The following is an 18,125-nucleotide window of genomic DNA, read 5'->3' as shown; positions in this document are numbered from 1 at the left end:
ACGAGATGAAGTAGGAACTTGTGATTTTGCCACCTTAGCATGTGTAGGCTACTCCGACTAAGCAATTCTACCAATATATTGTTCGGAGGAGTGGTGAAAGTTATAATGATTTTGGACTTCACTTAGATATTGCTCTGAAAAATCTTGTTCACTTCACCTGATCATGTTTTGTGTTTGGTACTTATAAGGTGTGCCTGTGAATTCCGAGAAAAAAAAGGTGCATAAGATGTTTTCTGAAAATCCATTGCTAATTCATAAATTTCCTCCAGAAATTTGTCATCTGTGAATGATATTACGGGGGAACTTTGTATATTTTGTAACAGTGTCTCATCGTAATTGGGTGTCTAATCTGTTGCCTTTACCAACTAATACACTACTGAAATGTCATCACCAAGTTTATCCTCAGTGATAATTAACTGGTGGCCTGCTGTGTGATCTAACACATTCGGATTATCTATGCGTTGGCTGTGTCGCAGCTGCACAGAAACTTTGGAACAAATATATATATAGCACACGCCACACAGACTTTGAAAGAGTAGTTTCCATCACTTGAATACCAAAGAAAAGAAATTTTAATGTGCTCACACAGTCACACATGACATGCTTGAAACATGGTACAAGTGCAGTAAGGGCGAATGAGTTGACGCAATCCATATCTCATAAAAAGAAGTCTGAAGAAAATCCATGACAAATATTTTAGCTTTGTGTGCACTGTGCTAGCTAGATGTCACTATTTCTGACTCTGGGTTCTTTGTTTTTCCATGGAGTTCCTGTGCTTTTTTCACGAGGGAATCAAGGGTGTCAGTAGTAGCAGGCAGTGTCGTCGTTCCGGTGTTGAAAATCATGGAACTCTCGATATCCAACATGGCCTCTGATACGCTGGACAGCAAGACCATGAGGCTCTCCAGATCAGCTCGTTCGACGACAGTGCCATGGCCACTGAGTTTCTTTATTTCTGCTATCACCATCCTAGTGGTAAGCTTCATAGCTTTCAGGCTGTCGGGGGTGATGAGATACCTGTTTTTTTGCACCATCTTAATCGCAAACCTGAACGCAACATGTTCTCCTTTATCTTCTTGGTCTTTTTCTCCCACCGAAATGGCATTGATATCAAGGTTTAGTTTCTCACATGCCGTCACACAGAGGGATAGCATGGCAACATACAACTTGTGATGTTTCTTTTGCCCAGAAGAGCGGGAAATACATTTTTTATTGTTCTTGTCGTTGTTGTTGGTGACTTGGCTTTCGATGTCAGTACTTGATGTTGTATAACCGGGATTTCCTTCTTCTCCTGTCCACCCAGATAGTATTTCTCTCAGCACCTGCAACGTAGTAACAATAATTCTTATGGGTACATGAATGTGGCCAAGCAAACGCTAAGGATATGCACTCATTAATTGTTTCGAATGGGGAATGTATGAATGACTGGCTTGGAGGATTCATCAATTATTTTAGGAAGAAGGAATAGATATTACAGAAATGAATGAAGAAGAGATTAGGTAAGTACCTTTGGCATCAAATCCTTTATAGTATTCTTGAGTAGTTTATTCCCGGTGTACTGTATACACAGATGCTCCAGAATTTCTGCTGCACTTTTACTGCATGTGTCGTTGTCCCCAACTTGTAAAAGTATTTTAGCAAGATCACCGACAAACTTATCATTTTCTTCCTTGGTCAGGAGGGAGCCAACACTTTTGGTGCTAAGGAACAACACAACCAGTGTTTCACCTGCAGTCTTTCTGATGGAGTCATCGCTGCTATCACCATTAACGAAGATTCTTATGAGCATCTTCGTTAGATTACCTCTGTTTTCAGTTTTGTCCATGCATAACTGCGTGAGGATCTGCATGGCCTTCATGTGCAGCTCTCCGCCTTTACATCCTTCACAGGTAACAATTCTTTCCATGGTGGTGATTGGCCCCTTGTCGCTAGTGATCTGTTGATGCAGGTCGGCCCTAGTGTCTCCCTTGGCTGTCACAATCAGCCGAAGCATCACCCCCAGTGATCTCTCTGAAACCTTGGTAGACCATTCAGTATGACCTGAGCGGTGCACTAGGTTGCAGCTAACGGGTACCATGATCTTGGAGACAAGATTTTTGGTGTTGCTTATGATCACACAGTTGTCCTCACTGCCCGCGAGGCTCCAAAGGATACTTAAACCAGTCAACACCATTTCTTTGTAGCCATGGAGCGCCTCAGGTGATGAATGATCGACATCGCTGTCCGAGTCTGATTCTGAGTACTCTGATTCTGTATCAAACAACGAAGTGTTGCTGCTTCCTTGTTCTTCTTGATCATGATATCTCTTTGTGTTTGACGAAGCTGGGGGCCTTGTGGTGGTGTCGTCTGTGCTTAGTGACAGTGATGATGCTGATTGACGTGGTCGGAGTTGATAGTATTCTTCGAAGGAGTTGATGAGTGAAGATATCGATTGAATTCCTCGCGGGAACTGGTCTAAACGAATCCTGTCGGCAACATGATCCACTATCCTCGCAGCGGCTCCCCTCATCTTTTTGTCATATGAGTGTCTTGAATCCAGTGTTTCAAGCAGTTTTTGGAGAATGTGGGTGGCGGATGCAGAGCCTAAAAGCTGCCTTATCACCCTACACTGCTGCACAATGATCTCGTCCTCCGTTTGCTGATGTTTCTTCTTTCTCCTTTCCTTGATCTTCTTCATGTCTCCCACTTTCGTCATCTTCCTCTCTTCCAAATTCTTTCTCCTCTCCTCCCTCTTATCCGTCTTCTCCTTTTTAATCAGATGAGCTCTAGTCTTGTCCACAAAATCTATTTGATGCTGCTGCTCTTCTTCATGTTCAATCAAATCAGGGGCTTTTATCTTGTCCAAATGTTGTCTGGTGAGTAGTCTGTCCAGTATCAGCGTCCCGGAAAGGAAGCTACTAGGCGACTTGGACTCCATGAGTTCTATCGCATAAGTGATGAGGTTCCTTTCTCTAACGGAGGATGGCTTTCTTATGCAATCCGACCTTATTTGTTGACAGTAGCCCCAAACTGCACGATCACCATCTTGGAAGCCGTATGCTTGGCTCACTTGGTCCACTATCCTCTTCTCACATAGCAACAAGAGGAATCTATATAGGAACAATTCACTACAGGAATGGGAGGCTATGCCGAGGGCCAGGCTATACGCCGACGGCCAAAAGTCGGGGCCGTCGGCGTATGGCCCAGCCAGGCCACCTGCCCTTTCAACACTCGGCGAAACGTGGCCGTCGGCGTAGCGACCTCTACGCCGAGGGCAGCCCTCGGCATATCTTTGGCCCTAGGCGTAGACAGGGCTACGCCGACGGCCACCCTCGGCGTAGGCTATTTTTCAAATTTGTCTAATTTTGTAAAAATCATAACTAATTCATATGATGTCAGAAAAATGCGTATGAGGTATCAAAATGTTCAGAAAAACATCCTCTATCCGTTTATGTCAAAATCATGCATATTTGAATCATGTAGAATAACATGTTAACGTAGAAACAATTCAATCACTTTCTTATATGTTCTCAGGTTCCCGTTTTAGCCAGATGGCAATTTAAACGAAGTCAGAAAATCTCGCGGACCCGCATGACATCATTTTATGTGTCCTAGTAACCACTTCAAAAGATGGAATTGGGATACGACAATTATTTTGGAAAACCCTTCACGAACAGGGCTATCAAGTCCGGATTTCTATGGCTTTTAGGGCAATGAGTAGGAAACGGCCCGTGACACCGCATAGTTTGCCGGAACGAGACCATATTTGGCACGTGCGTGGTCCCTGGGATGGGAAGCAATGCCCCGGGAGCGCATTTCCAATCCGACCCATGGGCGATGGTTTTTTCATTTTCGGGGTGCCAAAACAGGTTTTTTTGTGAAGGAACTACATGGGGAGCATTTTAGTATTGCGCGAGACCTGTGCGTAGTGGTAGGACACCGCCTTCGCACCCCATATCACATGCCATATGTGCGCGCTAGCTATCTGGGAATCCATGCGGCTTCCTACGGTGTCCCGCCGAATCTGGGAACTACATGGGAAATTTGAATTTTTTAAAAGTCTATGCCGAGGGTTTTGCCGTCGGCGTAGCGTGCTACGCCGAGGGCCGGACTACGCCGACGGCGATAGTGCCTTTGCCGAGGGACTTACACGCCGAGGAGCTATGCCGAGGGCGGCCCTCGGCATAGCCTACGCCGAGGGCCAAAGCATGCTACGCCGAGGGTTCCCGGCCCTCGGCATATAGCCCCATTCCTGTAGTGCACATTGGGCCACACACAGGATGTACAAGACGTTATGCGCTTGGTACATATTTGTTCTGCCCTCAGCCGTGCCACGGTAATAATCGTGTTTCACTAAACCGTAGATCGAAAGCGAAATGGTGATGAGCACCCCAAAGACAATGAGACACATGCCGAAGGAAATGCAGAACACCAACAACACACTGTGAACTAGCGCTAGAACCCATCCCACCACCACACGTAGCGCTAAAACAACTCGCTTAATGACTGCTAGTTTCAGGTGACCACTACGTGCATTATCAGCCAGCTGCCACTTGCGCGTCAATAGTTTTTTCACCATCTTCAAGCTCGATAACGTATAAGAACTAGTTTGCAGCCTTTCGATGAAAGACGCATTTATCCTGTCATAGGTATGTTCCAAGTTAGATACACTTATGAGCGAAGAGAAACAAAATTACGCATTACAAAAAAGACTTTTATATACCCTCCTATTTTCACTTGCAGAGTTGCATTAGCAAACTCGACATGGTTAACTTTGGCAGTTTTGGCTTGTCTAGTGCCTTTTCATCTTTTCTCTACAGTTTTGTCCTCTTGCTCCTCCAGCATTGACCCGCTTTCCCAATTGTCTCTGCCCAACCGGTGGATGGTGGTCGATCACCACTGCTCGGCATTGACTTTTGACGGCTCATCTTCTTTTAGCCACTGCCAGATCCACTATGTTTGATGATCATCCTCCCCTTCTAAGACGGAGATCAAGAAGTACCCTAGCTTGCTAACGTCAAAAGTGACGTTTCTGAAGTGGTGGAAGTTTTTTTAAAAAAACTTTTTTTTTAAACGAGGGCAAAAGCTTTGCCCATTTCATTGATTAAGCAAGGAGTTTACAAGAAAATAAAAGACTATTATTACAAAAGAGTATTACTCTCCCGGCATCAAATGGCCCAAATGTTTCGCACCGGCAAGAACCCAAAGACGTGCCTCTTTTTTGACCCTATCGAAGATGATTTGTATCGGTGTTTGCTTGTTCTTGAATACCCTATCGTTTCGCTCATTCCAAACCTCCCAAATGATGAGCATAAAAAGCCTGGCCAGCCCTCTTCGGCCATTACCCGAGGTCGATATATTCCACCATTCCGGAAAAGAGAGGTCCGCCCAATTGTTTGTGCGAAGTGCATGGAGGCCCAACCACTCCTTAGCTTTGTTCCATAACCGCAAGGTGAAGCGGCAATGCACGAAAAGGTGGTCGGCGGACTCGATGCAACATTTGCAAAGGGGACAAAGACCACAATTCGGCCATCCGCGCTTGGCCAAACGGTCGGCCGTCCAAATCCTATTTTGGTAAACAAGCCAAATGAAAAACTTGATCTTGGGAGGGGCCCAATTCTTCCAAACCGACTTGTGGAGAGTTGAGATAGTGGACCCAAGGAATTGCACCTCATAAGCGGATTTGGTATTGTATTGCCCATCTTCAGTGAGCCTCCACGACATATCATCCTCGATGTTGTCATCGAGATGGAAATTTTGTATGAGGTTCCAAAGCTCCACGAATTGGGATAGGTGGTCGGGGAAGAAGTCATGATTGAAGACAATCTTTTGAACCCATGCACTATCATGCAAGGCTTGTGCAACCTTCCAATTTTTCCTCTTAGAAGAGGCAAAGATCAATGGCACAATGTCGATTGGCCTTTTTCCCTCAAGCTAAGGAGCATGCCAAAAGGGGGTCTTTTTCCCATTTCCAACCGTGATGCAAGTGGCGGTATAGAATAAATCCATGTCTTGTTCCGTGCAAGGGTTCTCGGATCCCCTCCAAATTTTGTTGGGGTCCTTCCACTCTAGCCATGGCCACCGGAGGCGAAGAGCCGTCGCAAATTTGTCGGTGTGCAAAATGCCAAGGCCCCCATATTTCTTAGGCCGACAAACCATTTCCCAATTCACCTTGCACTTAGCCCCCGTGGTGTGGTCCTTCCCGGCCCAAAGGAACGCACGCTCGATCTTGTTGATGAAGGTGATAGTGCTTGCTGGGATAGATAGCGGGGTAAGGTAGTAAATCGCTTGAGAGGCAATGACGGACTTGACAAGAGCGGCCCGTCCGACCGTGGTGATGTATTTCCCATTCCAAGTGGGTAGCTTCCCGGCACATTTATCCTCAAGGTGTTGGATGTCTCCCCTCTTGAGGCACCTAACCGTAAGGGGGAGCCCAAGATACCGAATCGGGAAGGACTCCCTTTTCGCCGGGATTCCATGAAGGATGTCCTCGAGGTCAAGGTTGGCACACCTAATGGGTACCACGGAGGTTTTGAGGAAGTTTGTGGATAGCCTGGTGACCTTTCCGAAGTTATGGGGGATGCAAGCAAGGTTTTGAATATCCTCTTTGACCGGAACCACAAAGATAGCCGCATCATCCGCATATAGCGAAATCCTAATGATGTTTCCACGACCTTTCAACTTGTGTAGCAAGCTATGATCAGTTGCCCTTTCCAAAATTTGTGCAAGCGTGTCAATGCCCTTTAAAAAAACTTTTTGATTATTTGGTGGAAGCTTTCTTGAGGTCGAGTCCAGCCCTAGTGCAATTTTATCTCAACCCTACTTCACGGATGTGTGACAAGCCAACGAAGTGAGTTCCAGTGTACTCAAAGCCCTAGCCTTCTCTTCTTCTTTGCAAGTGATCCGTTGACAATAGACAACAGTTGATCAAGCTGAAGCTATAGCTGGCATAGGCGGTAGAGGAGCAAGAAAAGATCGAAGGAAGCTAGATTCGACCAAGCAGAGGAAATGCTTCAATGGAGTAAGGCATCGTGGCGGCACCAATCCATTGATTGGTCAGCTAGCTAGCTCTCGAAAATCTTCTTTACTACTCCCTCCGTCTCACGATGATTGTCCGAGTGTTCAAATTTGGATGCATCTAGACACTAAATAGCATCTAGATATATTTAAATTTTGACAAATCTGAGACAACCTTCATGGACGGAGGAGTATTAAATTGAAACAGGATTTGACGGTTGGTAAGTTGTCCAGAAATTGTCCCTAAACTTGAAACAATTACAGGATATGCCACCCCCAAGTCAACTAACCTGTTGATTTTCTCTTTTCCCTACAATGACCATGTCGCAGGCCACACCTGCAGCCACCCGCTACGCCGGTGATCTTCTGCGCAAGGCGCCAACGCCATACGCTGCTGCTCTCGGTGTCTTCGTGCGCCCAGCCAGCCTCACGCCATCTCGGCTATGTCCGAAGGGGGGGATTCCTGGTCTTGACCTCGCTCCCACCACCACCGGATGGGGGCGTGGATAATGGGCCGACGCAACCGACCTAGACAATTTATTTCCTTGCCACGGAGTTTCATGCGCGTGTGGACGTACGTTCACCGGCGGCGTTCACGGAGAGCCCCTCCAAGTCCTCCAACTATCTCCTTGCCGCCGCTAATCTGGTCCCGATTTACCAGATCAGGTTCTAACTACTCAGTACATGCATATCTCTGCACCCCGCCTTGGACTTTGTGTTTGTTCACAATTCATTCAATTAGTTAGGCCAGAGCGACTGTCCTTTTTTATGTGGTTAGATTCGTGTGTCATCCTTATCAATTTTGTTTGTTCCTGGGCAGAAACATGATCAGTGTGTGGTGGGGACTGCAGATGAGCAATGAGTCAACCTGGAGGAGCAGACTTGGCAACTAGAGAATGAGCTCGTGGTTAAAGAAAGGGAGGCGCTTCATGTGCTCAAAGAACTGGAGTCAGCCAGTTACCGAATACAACAACTCACGATGAGCAATGAGTCAGCCAAGAGGATTATCGCATGTTGAAGTTACCGAATACAACAACTCACGATGCATTAGAACCGGTACAACCGGAGGAGAAGCAGCCTGTGGACAAGTAATGTATCACTGAAGTTCCCACGGCAGATCCTGAAGAGGATGTCTGAGGGAAATTCCTGTAATGCTACATCTACGGGCACTTTGTCTACGGAATGGATTTACGGGATGACGTGTTGGGGAATTGTGCGCTAGAAAATTAACCAACCTCAATCCAGGCCCAACCGCATCAGGCCACGGCTTTGTCCGTAAGCAAAATCCGTAAGTAGAGCCCGTAGGTGTAGGATTATTGGGGAAATTCTGAAGCTCACGTGGACCTGTCGTGTGCCCTACACATCTTTGAGAAAATATCCCAACCACGTTGGTCACAAGGTTTAGTCATTCATGATGGAAATAAAAAAGATGCATGGCTTCCAATCCATTTTATGCAAGATCATCGGAGTAGCTACTCTTCAGTACTTAAGAACTGACTCAGATTCTTAGAACAAGCAACAGGCTTAGAAAATAGTTTTATACGAGATTTAAGGGGACGATACATGATTGGATTAATGTTTATACCGGCAAAGACCGAAGCCAAAGTGAATAGGAGCACATGGTAGTCAAGAATGGAGAAACAGTAGACGTGGCATTTTTCTTGATGACATTTTGCTTGTAATAAAACACTAAACCTCTGACATGTTTCATGGGACAGAGAAATTAAATAAGTTAATTCGAATAAATTGAGCAGTAAAGAAGTAAAGATGCATATAAATAAACGAGATGATAGATAGATATACTAACCAGATTATCTGTATGAGTGTAATCACCGTGAGACGCCAAAAGTCGTGCTTATCTATCATAGAGACGAAGCCACCGAGAAGAACAACCGTGGTCCATGTAACCACCAGGAAGCCTATCCCTCTGATTGCGGACAGCACATACGCCACAAGCACGGCGTAAGCATTGATATCACGCACTTCCTTCCATCGATAGTCGTATCTACGCCAAGCTATTCTTGGCATCAACGGCAAGGGGATGGTGCAGATCCGGTTTATTGGCATGGCGAGAGAGAGAGAAAGTGAGGGGCAAGGAGAAAGTGAGAATGCCAGAGCCTCTGGTTTGGAGATAAGGGGTACAGAACGCCAGCAAACATGAGAGAGACGGAGGAAATGAAACAAAACACAAGTACTACCGTCTACCAGCTAAGAGCATCTCCACCGACGGCCCTGACAGTGGTTTCGATAGCGTTTTGAGAGCCGGGAGTGAAAATAGGCTCGCATCGCTGCACCCCAAATGGCGCCGCCTATTTTTTTAGCCGAATAGAATCGCCGGCAACCCCGTGCCGGCCCCTTCGCCAAGGACGTGAATCGGGCGCGCCGGCGCCCCGCGGAACGATGGTTTTCACGGGTGAGGGCGCGTTGTCAGCGAGAGGACGCGACGGTTCGCATCGAAAACGACGCGGGGAGGTTGGTCATCGGCGGTAATGGCCTCCCACGCGGAGATCCAAACGGCGAGGACGGCGACTGGCCACGCGGCGTCCACCTACCTTACCCACGCGCCTTCAATGCGTGTCCGTCACCTCCCTTAAAACCCCACCGACGCGCACTTCTCGCTTTTCCCCGCCGTCCAACCCTAGCCGCCGACGTCCAACCTCCGCGCGAACCTCCCACGCACCCCGCCGACGATGGCGCACAACGACCAGGCCAGCGGCAATGGCGGGGGCGTGCTCCGCTCGACGCAGCTTACCTTCGACGAGGCCGACGTACTGTACTGACACCGCATCCCCGTACCAATACAATACAAGTTGACGCACAACTGGCACGTCTCCAACGGCGGCTTCGCCGTGCCTCCGCCGCCACCGCCAGGAGCACATACACAGGCCCTCACTAGGGAACGGCATCGCCAGATGACGCGGAGGAGAGGAGCCTGCCAGGCAAGGCCCTCGACAGCCCGGCCTGGGCACGGCGTTTCGAAGATGAGCGCGTCGTCGAGCTCGCGCGGATGGACAACCGCTCGGGCGGCCGCTTCAACAACGTCGGCCGTCGTGCCTGGTGGTACGGCCGCGACATCGACGACACGCTCCGCCAGTACGGCTTCCGTTCGTGCGTCCGCGGGCAACGGGAGCCGGTGTACTTCCCGCAGGCGGTGAACATGGCGGCGGCGCCGACCCTACAGAGGGCGCCGGAAAGGACCGCGGCGTCCGGAAGCTTGCGCACCAGATCGTCGTCTAACGTCGCGCGCCTCCTTCCGAAGGCATCGTCATCCGCGACGAGGCGAGGCGTGCGTCCTCTCCTCCGGCCCGTCGGACGACGGGGTCGGGCCGCCGCTCCCGCATCAAGGAGGAGGACGCCTCGCCAACACTTCCGCCGGCGAAGAAGGAATGGTGGGAGAAGGAGGCCGAGGCGCATGCGACCCTCCGCGGCTACGGCGACGAGGAGGAGTTCCCCGGCCAGAACTTCATCCTCGGCCACTCCGTCGACGAAGATTACCGGCATATCACGATCGACCCGCGGCAGGCGGCGGTGTGGTCCGCTAGGGACCATGGCGCCAACTACGTCAACCTCGCTGGACCATCCGAGTTGCCGGCGCCAAAGGAGGATAAGGCCGACGAGGGGGAGGCCAACGAGGCCGACATTTGGTCCTTCGGGTCATTAGCGCCGACGGCGACGACCTGGACTTCAGCGCCTTCGACTCCCAGCGTTGCTAGAACTTTTTTTTAGTTTTTTAGTTTGAATTCACGTTAAATTTGTACAAATTTCGTTCGAACTTCGTATGAATATCGTTTTCAAAATTTGAATTTGACTTTCTAAATCTATCGAGGCCGTCGGTGTGGGAGCAGCATCTCCAAATAGAGGATGCTCTGCCGGCGCCTCCCATACGGCAGTGCCGGCACCCCTGCCGCCGCTTATTTGGGGGCCACCGGTGGAGATGCTCTAATACTAGGACTCATTTGATTCTTGTCACATGCATGGCAAAAAAAGAAGAAAAATGTGAGTGAACTCATAGTGCCACCTCTATTTTCCACGAGAGAGACGAGAGGAAATGAAATAAAACACAAGTACTACCAGATAATACTAGGAAGCATTTTATCGAAAAGTGACTTTGGTACATGAGCACAATGCTCCCGATTTTATTTAGAAAACAATTTCTAGGATTCCAAAAAAGATTCAACACTTCCATGAGTATTCATGACATGTATGTATTCATGGAATATTTTTATAATTTTTTGAAATATAAAAATATAATTTTTAAATATTTTTAAAATCGGGAGCACTAGTGCTCATGTGCACCAAATCTGCATCTGCATTTTAGTTTTGGGAAGTGGTGTCTTGTTTCACGGGAGCATATGCTTCCCTTATTTTGAAATGTTAAAAAATTAAAACAAAAAATTTGCATGTACATATTTAGGTTCTATGCATGCACAAAGTCGTTTCATGAAAAATCGACTTGCCATGTAGCATGTGAAAAAAAACAAATTTTGGTGCTAAAACTAAGACATTTCACAAGATAAATTTTCTCTTTTTTAGGTAGACCCTAAAAATTATTTGGGTTTTCAGAAAACTTGACGAACAAACATATATTATGGAGATGTATATGTAGAATGTTTTATCAAAAAATTCAACACTTTGAAATATGTAATTTTGCTAGAGAAAGCATATGCATCCGGGAGCCGAATTAAATTTATTGCTTCTTTTTACAAGGTTTATAATCATGTAGTAGGTTGATAATAGATTTAGTGCAGCAATAAATTTTTCAACGCGAAGGAAGTTACAGCATGGAAAGTCATAGTATATTTTAGTTGGCCCTTGATTATATTCAAATGTATTTGAGGTAACCTCGCATATTTTTACTGGATTTTGGCAGTGGGAGTATCTTACATAGATTCTATAGCCTGAATTTCCTATGGTTTTTTATAGTTTATTAATTTACATTTTATTTTGGTTTTTAACTTTCTATAAGGATTTAGTCTTTAAGTAAAAAAAAGGGCAGCGCTGAGCGTCCCCGGGGGATCAAATCGTCCGATCCCCCGGTTCCTCAGCCGTTCGATGGACATCATCCGATGAGGCAAAAACGAATGGGCAGCGCTGAGCGTCCCCCGGGGATCAAATCCCCGATCCCCCGGGTCGCCAGCCCTTCGATGTAAATGATAACACCCGTCCGATTGAAGTCAACACCTCCACATGGGAAAAAAACAAAAACTCATCCGTCGAAGAAAACAAATGTCCTCCTCCTCTGACCCGCACGACCGTGTAGCACATCGGCGATGTCAAGTCCCGCGCTCCATCGGAAGCCACTTCGGCAGCACGGCCGCTGCTCCGGCAGCACCGCCACTGGCTTCGGCAGCACCGCCGTTGGCTTCGGCAGCACCACTCGCCCGCTCCAGCAGAAGTCACTCCGGCAGCAGCGCCGCTCGCTTCCGCAGCACCGTCGCCCGCTCCGGCAGAAGCCACTCCGGCACCGGCACCACCGCTGCTCGCTCCGGTAGCATCTCCGTGCTGGGTTTGTAGCTTCATCGCCGGCCTGGGGAAGCACTTCGGCAAGCCTCGTCGACCTCCTTGCAGCACGGCGGCGGTCTGTTTGTAGGCTTGTAGCAACCGGCAACAACAACCGGCGTTTGCAGCAACTGTCAGCGCACTGTCCGTCGCTGTTTGTAGCAAATCGTCACCCTTGTAGCAGACGCCGCCGCCCTTTGTAGCAGTCGTCGCCGCCACAAGTAGCAGCCGCCGCCGCCCTTTGTAGCAGCCGCCGCTGCCACAAGTAGCAGACGCCTCCACCCTCTGTAGCAGCCGCCATCGCCGACGCCGCAAGCAGCAGACGCCGCCGCCCTTTGTAGCAGCCGCCGCTGCCACAAGTAGCAGACGCCTCCACCCTTTGAAGCAGCCGCCGTCGCCAACGCCGCAAGCAGCTGACGCCCTTTGTAGCAGCCGCCGCCGCCACGAGTAGCAGACGCCCCTGCCGCTTGCAGCCACGCCGCCCCCAAATAGCAGACGCCGACGCCGGTTGTAGCAGCCGTAGCCTCCGCTAGTAGCAGACGCCAACGCCGGTCACATCATCATACCAGCAAACTCCGGTCTCGCGCCTCACAGCTTCTTCGCCGCCCCCAGCCATCAGTGGCGGCTTGGCCCTGCTCCATGACGGCAAACCTCGCTGTCCCTATAGTTGTCGACCGCGTCGCAGTAGGAGAGGACGACGAGATGGTGCTCGTGTGGGCGGAGCTGGGCAAAAGGAGGTGCCGGGGTTTGGGCCGGCGACGTGTGGCTGGGAGGCGGCCGCAAGGCGTGGTGGGGAGGCGGTCCGAGCTCTCCGCTGGGATCCAGTCCACAGGAGGGCGCTCGGGCGTGGGAGAGCGGCGTGCGGAGGAGGATGCGGAAGAGATAGGGATGGAAGAAGAAATTGGGAAGGAAAGGAAAGGATAAGGACGGTGGGTCCCGCTCTCTCTCGCTCACATCACAGGAGGACGCGCGGAAGACGTTTTGCTAGCAACAAGGACGCGTGGCGAGCCTGCGACCCGGAGGATAGAATGCCAGCGATCGTCCGGGGGATCCGAAGTGTTTTCCAAAACGAATCGGTCAAAACTGATATTCTGATTCCCACCTAGATGGAGCCCACGGGTCGCTTTCGTTCCCCTCCCACCTGAGGAATTCCCCCTCCCATCGCTGTCACTTTCATCTCCTCTCTCTTCATGGAAAAAATTCCCCACAGCATACTCTCTTCTTCCACGATTTCTCGCAGAAAAAAGTCAGCGTAGCTCCGGCGACTTGCCGCTGGCAGCACGGCAGCCAACTTTGCAGCATGGGCGCTTGATGTCTCTGCTCGCCACTTGTAGCAGCGCTACATGTGGATTGTAGCAACGCCGCCGAACTATTGTAGCAGCGCCGCTTGCCGCTTGTAGCTGCGCCGTCGAGCTATTGTAGCAGACCTGCCGCAGCAGCTCCGCCTGTCCATTGTAGTGGCGCCGCCCAGCTATTGTAGCTGCGCCGCCGAGCTATTGTAGCAGACCTGCCGCAGCAGCTCCGCCTGTTGATTGTAGCGGCGCCGCCCAGCTATTGTAGCGGTACTACATGGCTATTGTAGCAGCGTCGTCGGGGCTTGTATCAGCAACACATGTCGATTGTAGAATGTAGCAGCACCGGCGGGCCATTGTAGCAGCGCCGCCGGAGAATGTAGCAGCGCCGCCGGAATAATGTAGCAGCATCACCGGGCGTTTGTAGCAGCGCCGCCGGAGGACTGTAGCAGCGCCGCCGGAATAGTGTAGCAGCGCCGCCGGGCGCTTGTAGCAGTGATGCTGGTCGCTTGTAGGAGCGTCGCCCACCGGCCGACAGATCACCGCTGCGGCCGCCGCCGACGCCGTTGGATAAAGACTCCGCGATTTTCGATGATAATGACAACCGGCAAGCGCGTAAGCCGCAGGTCTGGTCCGTCGCACCTCACATCCGCCGTACTCGATGACAGCGAACAACCGCGGCGCCGCCGTCGCAGCAGCCTGTCCACAACTCGCTTCCGTCGTTGCACATGGCAGCACCACCAGCCGCACACAGCCGCGGCACAGAACGACCGCCTCCTCACGCATGAGTGGTAGAGGTCGGCGAGCGGGGGTTGGAGGGAGACGGGGAGGTTCTCGCGGCGTCGCATCCGCTAAAGAGGAACTGCTGCTGCGCATGGCGGCAGCGCGGTGCGCGACAACGGTGTGGCTGTGCGACTCTAATCGATTTGGGAGAGAAGATAAGGAAGAAGCGAGAACATGGGTGGGACCCATACTGGCACGTGGAGCGCGAACGAGAGGCAATCACGTGAAGCTAGCAACGTCCGCGCTGTGCCATCCAACGGCCACGCAGCAGGACGATTAAAACGCTGTTCCCCCGGGGGAACAACAGCGTTTCCCTAAAAAAAATTAAAAAACTTTGCCTATGCCCACCAAACAGGGCCAACCATCTCCCCACTCTTTTCATTTCCTTCCATCCTCACTGGATGGGCTGATGAAGCCAATTTCCTTTGCCCTCCCATATTGCAGAATGGGCCGAATGCAGACGTGAGTTGGGTTCAGGACTTGAGGAACCCGGAAATGGCGTTTCCTATATGCCGACCAGGTCGGCGCCTGCACCGCGCCGCACACCCCCGCGCGCGGTGTGGGCCGGCCCGGTTAGGCGATTTTCCCTATTTCTCTTTTTTTCTTTTTTCTTTTTTCTTTTCCGTTTTCTGTTTTCTTTTTTCCGTTTTCTGTTTTCTTTTTTATCTCTCGTTTTATTTTTCTGCTAAAAATAATTTTCGAAATTTTTTAATTTTGAAAAATGTTCAGGTTTGACAAAATTTGAACGAATTTCGAACTTTGAACAAAATTTCATTCTTGAACGAATTTTCAAATTTGAACGAATTTTAAATTCTAAACGAATTTTAAATTTAAACGAATTTTGATATTGGAATAAAATTTTAATCTTGAACGAATTTCCAAATTTTGGACGAATTTCAAAATTTGAACAAATTCAAATTTTGAACGTTTTTTGAATTTTGAACAATTTTTACATTTTGGACGATTTTCAAATTTTGAACGAATTTAAAATGGAACATTTTTAATATCTGTAGACATAAAAAACCTGTAAAATGTTAGTTTTTAAAAATAAAACTATAAACAGAAAAAAATAAAAAATAAAAAAACGAAAAAGAAAAAGAAAAAGAAAAGGAGGTTACCTAATGGGCCGCGGCCCAGTTACAGCCGCCGGGTCGGAGGGGTGTGCGGCGCCCCGTACCTACCGACCCGGTCGGCATATAGCAGCTCCCCCCGGAAATTGGCATCACGCTGCGCTGACGCGCACAAGAGACAATAGAGCTTCAAACTCTCAAGCGCATAGACTAGCTCGTTCTGTTACGGCGAGCAATGTTGGACGTCAGGTGTGGTTGCTAGAGCCTCCGGATGGTCTTTGTATCAATACTTCTCTTTATGAATGAATAAAGAGCTATGTGTTACCTCAAAAAAAAAAAGAGACTTGAGATAACCCCTCAAAAAAAAAAGAGACTTGAGATCCTTCTGCTAAAAAAAAGAGACTTGAGATAACCCCTCAAAAAAAGAAGAGACTTGAGATCCTTCTGCTAAAAAAAAAGACTTGAGATCCTTTGCAAAAAGAAAAAAGACCTGAGATCCTCGAACAGCTTTTTTTTTTCTCCTCGTTTGACTCTACAAATACTGCCCTTTATGCTTTACAGCCTTTATTATTTAGACGTCGTGTGATTCAGTTGGTCAGTTTCACGTCTAGCAGAGAGGAAAGACGTCGGTTACGAGTAATTTCTTGAGCAGCTTCGAGCTAACTTCCAAAAGGACAGGGAAAAGTAAGACTTGTCGCGCGGATATATCGGTCAAAGCATGATCTTTCCAGGCCTTCTCATGCTTTTGTTTTCTTATTCGATAAAAGCTCACCGGTACTAGAGTTGAAAGAAAGCAAGCTTTACCCTCTCTTCCGCGCTGCATTTTGACATATCGGGTGGCACGTCCTACGTGCGCGGAACAGTGGTGGAGCAAAAGGTACTAGCTAGGCTAGCGATCAGTAGTGAGTAGTGACACTCGTACTGCACTGTCATAAATTAATAAATAAGGCTGTTGCCGGTATTAGTGAACATGAACCGAAGAACAACAACTACAACAAGCACACATAAAAAAAGGAATGAGCTTTCGAATTAATTAACATCAACATTCGCTATTTCGACGGTAGACCCCTGTCCCATAAACGGCGAGCTCAGCGTCACATCCACATTCAAGCCGTAACCAATCCGTGTAGGCGCTAGACGACGGCACCCGATTAGTAATTAGTTTGGCCACAAAACGCATCAATGTAACTGTAACTGTAACCGGATGCGGACATGGGCGTGAAGCACACTAGTTTCGCTGATGCCTACACGTACCCTCTTTCGGGGCTCTTTCTGGCGAGCTTAACTGATCAGGAAAGCAACCCTTGCATGGCCGGGTAGCTCACTGTCGCTGCACTACTTAATTAACAAATACAACGATCCATTGATTGATTCTTCATAGTATGGAGTTGTTATCGGGGACGGGGCTAAACCGCTCGAGCGGCGGCCAAAAGCGACGCGAGGCGTAACTCAGGGTCGATCATGGCAGCGTGCCAGCGCACTTAGAGCATCTCCAGCCGCGTCTCCCAAACCGTCCCCCAAACCGCGCTGGATTGAGCGTTTGGGGGACGTATTTTGTTCGTGCCGTTTTTTGGGGACGTCGCTCCCCAGCCGCGTCCCCCAAACACCTCCCCCAAATATTTAAAATACTTTTTTTGGCTTTTTTATTTCAATTTCCACAAACTAATACATAATTTGGAACGTGGTTTACACGAAAACATAATTGGGAGCGTGGTTTTCCACAAACTAATACATAGTTTGAACCGTCGTTCACACAAATATAAAATTTTGCAAAGAAACTAAACCTAACTAGGCCGTGCATCCAAGGTTTCCTGTGTTCGCTGCTAAGAAAGAACACTCGAGGGCACACCCTGTCACCTAAACTGGAAAATCCAGCTGGTGACGGTTCCCTTGTTGGTTCTACCGAGGAAGAACAGACAGAGACCTCCGTGCACGTATTCACTGCGAAGAAACAACACTAGTCGTCCTTCTCGTCGGTGCTGTCGCCGTGGTAGTCCCGGCGGCACCGCGTCTCGTCGAAGACCTTGACGCTTATGTCCCTGTCGCCGAAGTAGGAGAACAGGAGGATGAAGCCGGCTTGGAGGCTGTGGTGCCGCGCGAACTTCTCCCAACCGATGTTGAGGTACATCTTGCCGCGCGCGTCGTAGATCACGTCGACGATCCACCGGTAGTAGCCGCACGCAGCCTCCCGCAGATGCATCGTGCGTGGGCGATCGTCGCCGGCGACGTAGTCGGCGAAGGAGTCCGGCAGCCTCTGGATGCCGCGCGGGTCGCCCTTGAGGACGAGGACGAACTCGAACCGCACGTCCGGCTCCACGTCCATCTCCGACGATGATGAAGTCGGCGGCGTGGAAGGCGACGGCGAGCGTTCAGCTCTGCCGCGGCCACGACCACGACCACGGCCGCGAGGTCGGCCTCCGCCTCTACCGGACATAGCGTCGAGTCTAGTTGAGATGGTGGCGGCTAGGGTTTGGGAGAGAGGCGC

General features: G+C 49.4%; 1 protein-coding gene across 1 annotated transcript; it reads right to left on the bottom strand.

The window, feature by feature from the left end:
- Positions 1 to 523: 523 nt before the first annotated feature.
- On the bottom strand, positions 524 to 4,101 carry LOC127343947 (uncharacterized). Its single transcript, XM_051370166.2, has 2 exons — positions 1,508 to 4,101; positions 524 to 1,322 (listed from the first exon to the last, which is right to left on the bottom strand). Exons 1-2 carry the CDS (start codon positions 2,915 to 2,917, stop codon positions 717 to 719), a joined length of 2,016 nt encoding a protein of 671 aa, XP_051226126.1. The 5' UTR covers positions 2,918 to 4,101; the 3' UTR covers positions 524 to 716.
- Positions 4,102 to 18,125: the final 14,024 nt, after the last annotated feature.

Source organism: Lolium perenne, chromosome 3 (genome assembly GCF_019359855.2).
Source record: "Lolium perenne isolate Kyuss_39 chromosome 3, Kyuss_2.0, whole genome shotgun sequence".
Lineage (NCBI taxonomy): Eukaryota > Viridiplantae > Streptophyta > Magnoliopsida > Poales > Poaceae > Lolium > Lolium perenne.
Note: the sequence above shows the minus strand (reverse complement) of the source record. Positions and strands in the feature narration are given on the sequence as shown.